General features: G+C 42.5%; 1 protein-coding gene across 1 annotated transcript in view; it reads left to right on the top strand.

The window, feature by feature from the left end:
- Positions 1–12172, top strand: part of LOC140494541 (receptor-type tyrosine-protein phosphatase delta-like) — a 384530-nt gene that overhangs the window by 312833 nt on the left and 59525 nt on the right. The window contains exons 28-29 of the mRNA XM_072593818.1: positions 3374–3549; positions 7442–7561. Of these exons, the coding sequence (XP_072449919.1) occupies positions 3374–3549; positions 7442–7561 (296 nt within the window). The remainder of the gene's footprint in view (positions 1–3373; positions 3550–7441; positions 7562–12172) is intronic.

Here is a 12172-nt window from a genome sequence, read left to right as displayed (position 1 = left end):
CATACCAGAAGCCCTCTGAAATATCCATTTAAATCATAGCATTAGGTGCATTAGTCAGAGGGAGATACGTCTGGATGGATTACTCTTCGGAGGGTTGGTGTGGACTTGTTGGGCCGAAGGGCCTGTTTCCACACTGTAGGGAATCTAATCTAATCAGAGAATTTAGAGGCATGTTAAGTAAATAGTTACTCCGAAAACATTGGACTATTTAAAAACCTTGTCTAATTTCTGATTAATGATTAAACTGACCTCCAACTTACCTCAAATACAACTCTCCAGATAATTTACACCCATCTATTTAGGGTGCACAATGTTCCAGGAATGCTCTGGAAAGTCGAGGAATTAAGGATTCATCTCCAAGGCACTGCTTTGAGCCAGCTAGGAGAAGGTTTAAAAGGGCCTTAAAAAATATGTATTTTTCTTTTTGTTTTGAACAATCTTGTTCATTAGTTATTTAAAATAATTATATCTAGGAAAAGGTTTGGTTAATCAACATTAAAGGGTCATGCCGTCTGCAGTTTTCTTCCAGAGGGGATAAAAAGGCCCTGTTTTGTAAAGATGGACCTGTTACACAAGCAGGTGGGATTGGTCGTTGATAACAAGATAAAATCTCTTGTAGAGGTGGATCTGCAATAGAAAAAAGGGGACAAAGGGCAAGGGAAGAGGAAAGACAAGGAAACATCCATGAAAGAACTATCTTGATTGATAGAAGTCATAAAGTCATAGAATTATAGAGTTGTACAACATGGAAACAGACCCTTTGGTCCAACTTGTCCATGCTGACCAGATATCCTGAATTAATCTAGTCCCATTTGCCAGCATTTGGCCCATATTGCTCTAAACCCTTCTTATTCATATACCCATCCAGATGCCTTTCAAATGTTGCAATTGTGCCAGCCTCCACCACTTCCTCTGGCAGCTTATTCCATCCACATGAAAATGTTGCCCCAAAGGTTCCTTTTAAATCTTTCCCTTCTCACCACAAAGCTGTGGCCTCTAGTTTTGGACTCCCCCACCCTGGGGAAAAAACCTTGGCTAATCACCCTATCCATTGCCGCTGATGACTTGATAGACCTCTACAAGGTCATCCTTCAGCCTCAGATGCTCCAGGGAAAACAGCCCAGGTCTATTCAGCCTCTCCCTATAGCTCAAACCCTCCAACCCTGGCAACATCCTTGTAAACCTTTTCTGCACTCTTTCAAGTTTATCAACATCTTTCCTATAGAAGGGAGACCAGGGTTGAAAGCAGTATTCCAAAACTGGCTTTACCAGTGTCCTGTACAACTGCAGCATTGTCCCATTTTACTTCTAAAAAATTAATGATCAATAAAACAGTTCCTCAATATTGAAACTCTAGGAAGAGCGCTACCACAGTGTTGAAAGAAGACAGTTTGAAGCCAGGGCCTAGTCTACTTGTCTCAGCCTGAAATGAAGACACAACTGGAGAGACCAGCCTCTGATTAGATTTAGTCATTATTTTCAGGATTAGCATATAACTTCAGACCCTGGCACCTCTTCTGCTAATTCTGGGTTGCATCAACCTATTAAATAAATTGGTCAACATGTTGAGCTCAAATGAAGTAGATTTTTGATGTTGTGACAAGATTTTACCTTAGATGATGAAATAACTAAAGTAAGTGCAGACTGATGTGATCCGCATCTACACTACATTATAGTACAGTAATTTACAGTGTAGTGATGCATTGAATTGTGTTACAGTAATGAAGATACTAATAGTCTCTTAAGTTCCCCCACCCAAGCTCCTTGGATGTAAGAACATGTGATACAGGAGCAGGAATAGAACATTTAGCCCTGAGGCCTGCTCTATGATTTGATAAGATCATGGCTCATTTGATTGTGGCCTGAACTCAACTTTTCTCCTTGTACCCACTTAACCCTTGACTCCCCCTTGTTGATCAAGAATCCTTGAATCTATTCATGACCAAGCATCCACTGCTTTCTGTGGAAGACAAATGACCGTCTGAGAGAAGAAATTCCTCCTCATCGCCACCTTAAATGGGAGACGCCTTCTTTTGAGTCGGTGTTCCCTAGTTCCAGATTACCCAACGATTTGGGTAATTTTGTAGTGAGTTAAGTGTTACCAGGTTTTGAGCTTATAGATTTATGGTACTGTTTGCACGCGGGAGAGAAGGCAGATTTGCCATAAGTAACAGGTTGTGTACTATAATTCATGAAAAGGAGGAGTTGAGGCACAGACAACAGAAGGAGTTGTGCAGTGCGGCAGTCTCTCATGTAAGGCTTTGTCCTGGGAACATTCTGACAGCTACTGGAGTGACTCACTGCATTTTAAATAGTCACTGAGAAGCTCGGAGTCAGTTCAGCTGGCTGTGCTTTGCTGCTTCCTTTGTTTTTACCTGCTGAACACCCTCAATCACAGGACATCACAGTTAATAATCTGCGTGTGTGTCTCACACCTGAAAACAAGTCTGTGGAGTTACTGATCACAACCTCTCACAGGCAAATTGGGTCAGACCCAAATCGTTGCAAGAGGTGAAGGGAGGGAGAGAGAGGAGAACATGACCTCAGTTTCCAAGCTCCAGCTCCCAACAGAGATCCTTTCGCACCAGTCGTGATGATTGAGGAGATTATGGACATGTGGCTGTTATAGTTAAAACTGACAAGGCTGTTTCACTCTGTAATTAACTAATGATAGAAATAATTAGAAACCTTTCAATTAGACATTTGGACCCTGAAGCTGAGTGGTGCGGTCTCTGTGGGAGTGTTTGTTAGGGGCAGTGTTGCAAGCCGATGTTCCGGCACATCGCCTCGCTGGATGCAAGCATGTGTGGGAGGAAAAGACAATTACCGCTCACTGCAACTTCAATTATCTGACAGTGGCACACTGCTGGGTGGGCCACATCAATTTATGAGCTTCATCAAAGTTTTGCCACTGATATTTCTCTGAAATTTTAGTGTAATTGTTGGCCTGTATGGAATCTACAGCACAAAAACAGGCTTATGCAAGTATTTAGGACCCACATTTGTTTCCCACACCCTTCTTCATCCCTCCTTATCCTCATATCCCATCAATTATTCTCCTTTATCCAACTTGCACTTAAATTAAGCAATGGTATTTGTCTCAGCCAAGTACTGAGGGAATTATTTCTCTCTTCATAGAACTTAAACCTGTCCCATTGAGATATCAAAAAAAACACTTTGATACATTTTAGAAATTTCTAAATGCTACACTTTGGTAACTTCAAACGGAAACTTCAAACGTCTGACTAACCTGATTTAGGTCTTTATGAAGAGCCAACTGGTTGATGAAGCCAATGGAACAGGGGTAAATGCTGAATGTTATACCATTGTGTGATCGTCCTTTTAACTTTTTCTTTCTGCTTTTGTCTGTTAGGTATCGCAGGCAGTGACTATATCAATGCAAACTACATCGATGGCTACCGAAAGCAGAATGCCTATATTGCAACACAAGGACCTCTCCCTGAGACATTCGGGGACTTCTGGAGGATGGTCTGGGAACAGAGGAGTGCAACTATCGTTATGATGACAAAGCTAGAGGAAAAATCTCGGGTAAGATGGGTTTTCCTAATCTTGCCAGCTCAATGTTACATTTTGAAAACTATAAAGGCAGAAGTGACTGAAGAAGGGTTTGCATTTCTGTAGCACCTTCTGTGACCTCCAGACATGCACAAGGTGTGTTACTGCTAATGAAGTATTTTCAAAGTGTACTCACTGCTGTAGTAAATGATGCAATCAAAAGGTAAATCATGTCTGACTAACCTGATTTCGTTCTTTATGAAGAGCCAACTGGTTGATGAAGCCAATGTTCAGCATTGAGGCACACTGATTCATTAGCTGAGGTGGGGCACTATGTGATAATCAGCAGGATGTTTCAATGCCCATGTTTAACCTGTCGCCATGAGGCTTCATGGGGTCCAGAGTCAATGTTAAGGACTTTCTGGGCAACTCTCACCTGACTGTAAATCAGTGTGCCAACATCTGTACTGGATCTGTCCTGCCATTGGTAGAGGACACACTCAGGGATGGTGATAGTGGTGGCTGGGGCACTCTCTGTAAGGTATGATTCCATATGTATGACGATGTAAAGCTGTTGCTTGACTAGCCTGTGAGACAGCTCTCCCAAATTTGACACACGTTCCCAGTAAGAAGGACTTTGCAGAGTTTACAGAGCAGTGTTTGTGCTTGAGGGCAATGCCAGTTGGTTTGTCCGGTGTTATTCCTTTTGACTTTTTTTGTAACATTGCAGTTCAACTGAGTGACCTGCTAAGCCCTTTCAAACAGTTAAGCGTTAACCACATTGCTGTAGGTCAGGAGTCACACGTAAACCAGTGTGGATAAGGACAGCAGATATTCTTCCATGAAGGACATTAGTAAATTAAAATAATTCTCCCAAGAACTGGATGGAAAATGAAAAAGTTCTTACAGGCAAGTGGAACATCTAAAAGACAATTTGACCTACCTCAAAGAGGTCAGATTGCTGGGTAATGGGGAAAAGACTCGAACAGTGGACTAAATCAAGATAGCCCTTTCAAAGGGTCAACACAGTTGTGATGGACCAAATGGCATCTTTCTACGCTGTAGGGTCCTATGATTTCCACGCAGCAAGTAGACGTAAACAACAATTAGGTAATGTCTAATTCATCGATGGTTTTGTTGAGGATCTGTTCATGTGCGAACTTAGCCCTAGAATGTGAGTGTTTGCAAGCTCGTGAACTTCAATGATTGCAAAAACTGTCCTCAAGCACACTGCTCACACCACTTTCAGATGCAGTGCTCCACAGAGCTTTGGACTGGCTGCTCAGCTGGACACTTAAGATCGCTGAATTCTTCCTGACATCTGTTCCTTTGACCAATGTCAATAAAATGAGAGGAACTGATAGTTTTGGGTCAGGGCCCATTGCTGCATTATAGGAAAACAACAGTAGGGCCAGTCAGTGCACTGTGAAGCACTCCAGCTCCATATAAATGCAAGTTCTGAAATACACTCTAGATGGAACCACTCCACTCAATCTGCTCCATGTAGTGTTGATTGCTATGGATTACTACAGTTGGTCTTGACATAAATAAGGCTTCAATTGACTGACTGCTGGTACATTCTCTTTAACAGCTTTAGCTTGGCAATGAAGGGCCCTGTCTGTAACAATAGCGCCCTCTTCCCATTGATGGTTGTACATGCAACCTCATCACAACTAAGGTGTCTGAGTGGCTCTGCTGGGTGTAAAAGGCAGCCGGCCTGTAGTCTGTTTGCTTTTCTATTGAGCTACTGCTTCCCCCAGTGGGGATATCTTGTCCAGCATGAATGCGGCAGGAGCTGCTTACTGCCCTGTGTTTCCCTGCAGCTCTCTCACCATGTGAGGTGGCTACCTGTATTCCCCTGACACAGCCTTCATAATGTCAGGTCACAAATAAACATCAGAATGCCGGAAATACACGGCAGGGCTGCCCATGTCCGAAAGAGGAAAAACAGCTTAACATTTAACCACAGACGAAGGGTCTCTACTCGAAAGGTTAACCTGTCTCCTCTCTTCACGGATATTAATGAACCTGCTGTGTGTTTCCAGAATGTTTTATCTTCATTTCAAATCCCCTGCAATCTCAGGGAGTCAGAATGTTCACAGACTGAGGGATGGATTTTGTGGCTTTGTTTTTCTGGCGGCGAGGGCTCACGATAGGGGCACCAAGTAATCTAGACGTTTCCTTTTCTTTTGGCTGCTTATTTTATTTCTGCTTTTGTTTTGCACCCTGTCTTTTACATAATAAAATGGCGCCGCAGAATGGTGACTTTGTAAACTTTTCACTTCTCCTATATTCCTGTACTCGAGTACACGTGACAATAAAATCCAAACCTACAGTGCAAAATCTGGTTAGGTTTGGGTGAGAATGGCTCACCTGCAAATTTGTTGCTCCTCATCAGAAATGGACCGAAAGCCTATCTGGCAAATATGGATGGACTTTCATGTCTTTGACCATTAGATTAGATTGTCTACAGTGTGGAAACAGGCCCTTCAACCCAACAAGTCCACACCGACCCTCCGAAGAGTAACCCACCCAGACCCATTTCCCTCTCCCTAATGCACCTAACACTATGGGCAATTTAGCATGGCCAATTCACCTGACCTGCACACCTTTGGACTGTGGGAGGAGGAAACCAGAGCGCCCTGAGGAAACCCATGCAGACACAGGGAGAATGTGCAAACTCCACACAGACAAGTCACCCAAGGCTGGAATACAAACCTGGGACCCTGGTGCTGTGAGGCAGCAGTGCTAACCACTGTACCACTGTGTTGACTGTATCCAGCAGCTAGTCTACAATATATACCAAAGAAATGTCCTGCTGAAATCTGCCTTCCACCAATTTAAACCTATATTTATACTCTGTTATCACAGCACAACCCAACATAGAAATAAAGTTGAAACTACCTTATCAAATAAAACTCTGACTCCGCTACTGCCATTGCTATAGATTCCTCACTAAAGTAGTCTTTGTACTACTCTATACACATTGTGTGTCTATCTCTTTCCATTCTTACTGCAGCCATTCTCTGCAGAAGCCCTCAGCTGTGCTTATCTCACTTCCCAGACTGACCAGCCTTTGGTACCCACTGATTTGGAATCATGCAAAACTCTTCTGCCTGAATCCTAACTCGCACCAAGTCCCACTGAAAATACTCACTGACCTATGCCTCAAATGTAACGTTCTCATCTTTATGCTCAAATAATTGTTCAAGGCATTGACTTTACTGTCTCTATTATCTAATGTAACCCTACTATTCTGAGAATTCTACGTTCTTCCATTTGAGATGTTTTATGTTCTCTACATCCGTGCCTACCCCATCTGCTTGCATTTAGTGCATCTGTTGAGTTATCTGTATTCGCTGTCTCTGTATAGTATCTATCCATTGTATATCCTATGTTCCTATACAGGAATCTGTCTACTATATTTACTGTGTATGCCCAGTCTCTCTGTACAGGTATTTGTATTCACTGTGTATATCCATCTCTCAGTTCTGGTATCTGTATTTACTGTGTACACCCAGTCTCTCTGTACAGGTATTTGTATTCATTGTGTATACCCAGTCTCTCTGTACCGGTATCTGTATTGACTGTGTACACCCAGTCTCTCGGTCCAGGTAGATATCTGTATTTACTGTGTACACCCAGTCTCTCTGTACAGATATTTGTATTCATTGTGTATACCCAGTCTCTCTGTACAGGTAGATATCTGTATTTACTGTGTACACCCAGTCTGTCTGTACAGGTAGATATCTGTATTTACTGTGTATGCCCAGTCTCTCTGTACAGGTATGTGTATTCACTGTGTATATCCAGTCACTCTGTACTGGTATTTGTATATACTGTGTACATCCAGTCTCTCTGTAGAGGCATCTAACATGGCATCTGCAAACCCTCCAGTGATTTGTTTTCATGTGTCTTTGTGCAGGTGAAGTGTGACCAGTACTGGCCCAGCCGAGGAGCAGACACCTACGGAATGATACAGGTGACCCTGTTGGACACCATCGAGTTGGCCACTTTCTGTGTTCGAAATTTCTGTCTTCACAAGGTAACTAACTTTCCAAATACATCTAATGTTGTCAAGGCCGTTTGTGAGTTAAGATTGAGGTAGGGGTACAAAACTGTGGAAAAAGGGAAAAGATTAAATGTTGGGAGGAGTAAAAATGAAATTAAACATTGAGGTGAAATAAGATGTGTCTAGCATACTCCTGTTAGCTCAAGCTTTTAATTCAATGTGCAAACCTACAAATTAGGAACAGGAGTAGGCCATTTGGAATTTATTAGAGTACTTTCCGTGGAATCTGAAACCGATGCAATGCGTAGTAGGAAATATGACAGAAAATTAAACGGTAGCATCTCAGTTTTGTGAGCTGGTTTCGCTGGGCCATAGGCCATTACAGGAACAAATAGCTTTTAATGGACTAAGAAGCCTTTGCATATCTATAACCTTTTAATGTGTTCTGGTACTGCACTAAAATAATAAGAGGTGCTTCATTTTGTGCATGGTAAAAAGTTAAGAACGTGTATGTGGCATGACAACTCATCAGAATTCGTAATTGGTCAGTAGAGGAAGAACCTAAGGGAATCAAAGATTATAGGGACAAGGCAGGAAAAGTAGAGTTAAGGGTTATCAGGTCAGCCATGATCTCAGTGAATTGTCTACTTCTGCTCCTATGTCTGATGGACATATGGTCTTATGATGAACCAATATGGAAAAGTGTGCATTTGCTTTTAATTCTTAACCTTTCATTACTGCACACAATAGGATTGTCTTTGAGTGTTTAATTTGGGCAAGGTGATGGGACATACATGTGACCACGCCACCACTTTGTTGTGACTTCCTCAAAGGTCAGACTTGATTTGCCTTTCTCAAAATATCTACCTCTTGTACAGACTTAAACTAAGAGCATCTCTCATGTAGTCACTGCTCATCGGTAAAGAGTGAAGGTTTTACAGACTGACAGAATGACAGTAAAAACAGTGATACAGAAAATTAAATAAAGCAGCAGTAGTTAGCTTACAATAGGCCTGAGTGTCAAAAGATCGTTGGGAAGGAACCAGTTTTATGGGCTCTGGTTGGAGAGAACAGGAATTCACAATAGGGTAGAAGTAAGTGACATGTGATCTTTAACATCCACATGAGAGGACAGACAGGGTGTCACCTGTAAGATTGTGGAACACCCCTTTAGTGCAACACTGAAACGTCAGTGTATGTTCTTCTAATTCTGTGGTAAAGGACACACCAGTGGTTCAAATAGTAAGCAAAGAAACTTTATGCACTCCAGTTTGGGCGGCACGGTGGCTCAGTGGTTAGCACTGCTGCCTCACAGCGCCAGGGATCCAGGTTTGATTCCAACCTCACGCGACTGTGTGGCGTTTGCACATTCTCCTCATGGGTTTCCTCCAGGTGCACCAGTTTCCTCCCAAAGTCCAAAGATGTGCAGGTTCAGTGAACTGGCTGTGGTAAATTGCCCATTGTGTACAGGGATATGTAGGTTAGGTGCATTTGTCAGGGGAAATATAGAGTAATATGGTAGGAGAATGGGTCTGGGTGAGTTACTCTTCAGATGGCCAGTGTGGACTTGTTGGGCCAAATGGCCTGTTTTCACACTGTAGGGAATCTATGGTAAATAGAGCCTTGCTAAGTACTATAGTGTGGAGGATTTATGTGTGAGAGCTGATAGTCAATAGTGTGTGCTGGTGAGGCTGGACTGATATTATTGGTAAGATTGAATCCATTATTTCTAGTCCCTGCTCCAAATTCCATTCCCTTACTAGCCATACCTCTTCCTGACAATAGTCTGAAATTTACACAGTCAGTTTGTAACATTAGTGTCACTTGTGATTCCTGAGAGGAGCTTCCAACGTCATGTTCATGTCATCTCTCCTATCTTCATAACACCTACCTTCAAATTTTGTCTGTATTTCAGTTCTGCTACTGAGGCCTTTATCCATGCCTTTGTTACTCCAGACTCAGCTATTCCATTGCATTCATGGCTGGTCCCTGTATTCTAACCCCCACACCCTCCAACATCTTTGGGTCATCCAGTTTTCCAAAACTCCTTTGATTAGGGGACATACCCATTTGATTGGAAGATGGAGCTATAACTCCTTTATTCAAAAAGGGGCAAGACAAAAAAACAGAAAACTACAAGCCAGTTAGCTCAACATCTGTCACTGGGGAAATGTTAGAAGCTAGTATTAAAGAAGTGAAAAGAGGTCAGTTGGATAACTTCATTGTGATCAGGCAGTGTCAATATGGTTTTGTGAAAGGGAAATCATGTTTGACCAATCTATTGCAGTTCTTTGATGAAATAGTATGTGCTGTAGATAAAAACAAACTTATGAATGTACTGTACTTAGATTTCCAGCAAGCATTTTATGAGGCCATTGAGGAAAATAAAAGCTCATAGTGTAGGATTAGCATATTGGCATGATGGAAGATTGGCTGGCTGACTCGAAGGAGAGAGTCAGTGAAAATGGATCTCCATCGGGTTGTCAAGAGGTAGCAAGTGGTATGTCATGGAGATCTGTACTGGGACCTCAGCTATTTACACCTTCTATAAAACAGTTAGACACAAAGACAAGAGATATGGTTGTCAAATTTGCTCACAACACAAAGTCAGGTCAAGAAAAGGACTCTGGAAGTTACAAAAGGACATAGATAGAAAAGTGAGTGTGGAAAGATGTGACTAATGGAGCTTCATGTGGGAAAATGTGAAATTGTCCATTTTGTCAGGAAACATAAAAAAAGCAAATTATCTAAATGGTGAGAGATAACAGAGCTCTGAAATGCAAGGGGGATCTAGGTGTCCTCATGCTTGAATTGCAAAAGATTAGTTTGCAGGTACAACAATTAACAAGGAGATCCAATAGAATTTTATCATTTGTCACAAAAAGTTATGCTTCAATTGTGCAAGGCACAGGTGAGACTGTATTTGGGATACTGTGCACAGTTGTACTGCGGCACAGTGGCTCAGTGGTTTCCATTGCTACCTCACAGTACTAGGGACCCAAGTCCAATTCCACCCTCGGGCAATTGTCTGTGCGGAGTTTGCACATTCTCCCTGTGTCTGTGTGGGGAAGCTTCAGTTTCCTCCCACAGTCCATAGATGTGCAGGGTTAGGTGGATTGGCCACGCTAAATGCCTAGAGTATCCAGGGATGTGTAGGTTAGGTGGGTTACTCATGGGAAATGCAGTGTTTTAGGGATGTGGTAGGTCTGGCTAGGATGCTGTTCAGAAGGTCAGTGTGAATTCGATGGACCAAATGGCCTGCTTCAGCAGTGTAAGGATTCTATGAGTAGTTTTACTTATGTTACTAAAGATAACAGTAAAGTTGCCACAGTTCTACTGGACCATAGGGCTGCTATCTCATGAGAGAAAGAGAAAGAGAGAGAGAGAGGACTGGTAGTGGTTTAACCTGAGGGCCATCACATCTCAGGTGAGGGGAGAGGTTGAGAGGGTGGAACCTCGATGATAATCCTCTCCCCGCTCTCCCTATTCCTCGCCTCACTAGCATGTGTCATGGGCAACAAACCAGAGATAACAACTCTGTTTTTTCTAGCTCTAATCTTCCACCCTAGCTCCATGAATTTCTGTCTCAAACAGAAATTAGTTTTTTTCCTCTCAGGGTGTATTGAATCTTTGGAACTCCCTTCCTGAAAAGGTGATGAAATCAGAATGCTTGAAGGTAGAGTTGGACAGATTCTTTTTGTTAAGCAGAGGTAGGCAGGGATGTGGGTTTATGATTACAGCCAAATCAACCACCTTCATATTGAACTGCTTGAAAGGCTGAATAATCTCATGCTCCTCACTATGTAGAACCCTGCTGTCTGTGTCTAAATTCTGAATAAGTCCCACTCATTCTCAGCCCTCGATGTATTAACCTACACTGGCTCCCAGTGAAGCAAAGTCTTGATATTAAAACTTTCATTCTTGTTTTTCAACCTAACCAAGATTATGCCCCACTATATTCTTCAAACGTGCAACCCTCCAAGGTAATTCTAACCTGTACATTCCCAAGCATTATTACCACATGGGTGGCTGTTGTGGCTTCAGTTGTCTAGGCCCAACCTGTGTCTGCGTGGGTTTCCTCCGGGTACTGCGGTTTCCTCCCACAATCCAAAGATGTGCCGGCCAGGTGAATTGGCCATGCTAAATTGCCCATAGTGTTAGGCGCATTAATCGGAGGGCAATGGGTTATTCTTTGGAGGGTCGGTATGGACTGGTTGGGCCAAAGGGCCTGTTTCCACACTGTAGGGAATCTAATCTAATTCCGTCCCTGTGTTTCTCTGTCTCTTTCGGTCTCATTCTCCTTCTCAAGACAGTTCTCTTCAAAACCAATCTCTTTGACCGAACCTTTGGCCATCTGATGCAATATCCTCTCGTGTCATATTTAAATTTATAATGTTTCTATGCCGTTTCTTTTTGAAAGGGGGAGGGATTTATTAAAGATACTACATAAATAAAAGCTGTTTTTGTAAAAAAGCATAAGGGCAGTCTCAGTATTGATGACAAAGGAGTCGATACCTGAGTTGGACAGTCTGTGTAGATGATGGAAAAGCCAGTGTCTGAGAATAAGATTAACACCAAACACCAAGATAGTCCTTCCATGTGACCAAACTTCACACTCTGAGCTCCAGAGAATTTAATCATACC

The sequence above is a fragment of the Chiloscyllium punctatum genome, chromosome 24, assembly GCF_047496795.1.
Source record: "Chiloscyllium punctatum isolate Juve2018m chromosome 24, sChiPun1.3, whole genome shotgun sequence".
NCBI classification, from domain to species: Eukaryota; Metazoa; Chordata; class Chondrichthyes; order Orectolobiformes; family Hemiscylliidae; genus Chiloscyllium; species Chiloscyllium punctatum.
This window is presented reverse-complemented; position numbering and strand designations above follow the sequence as displayed.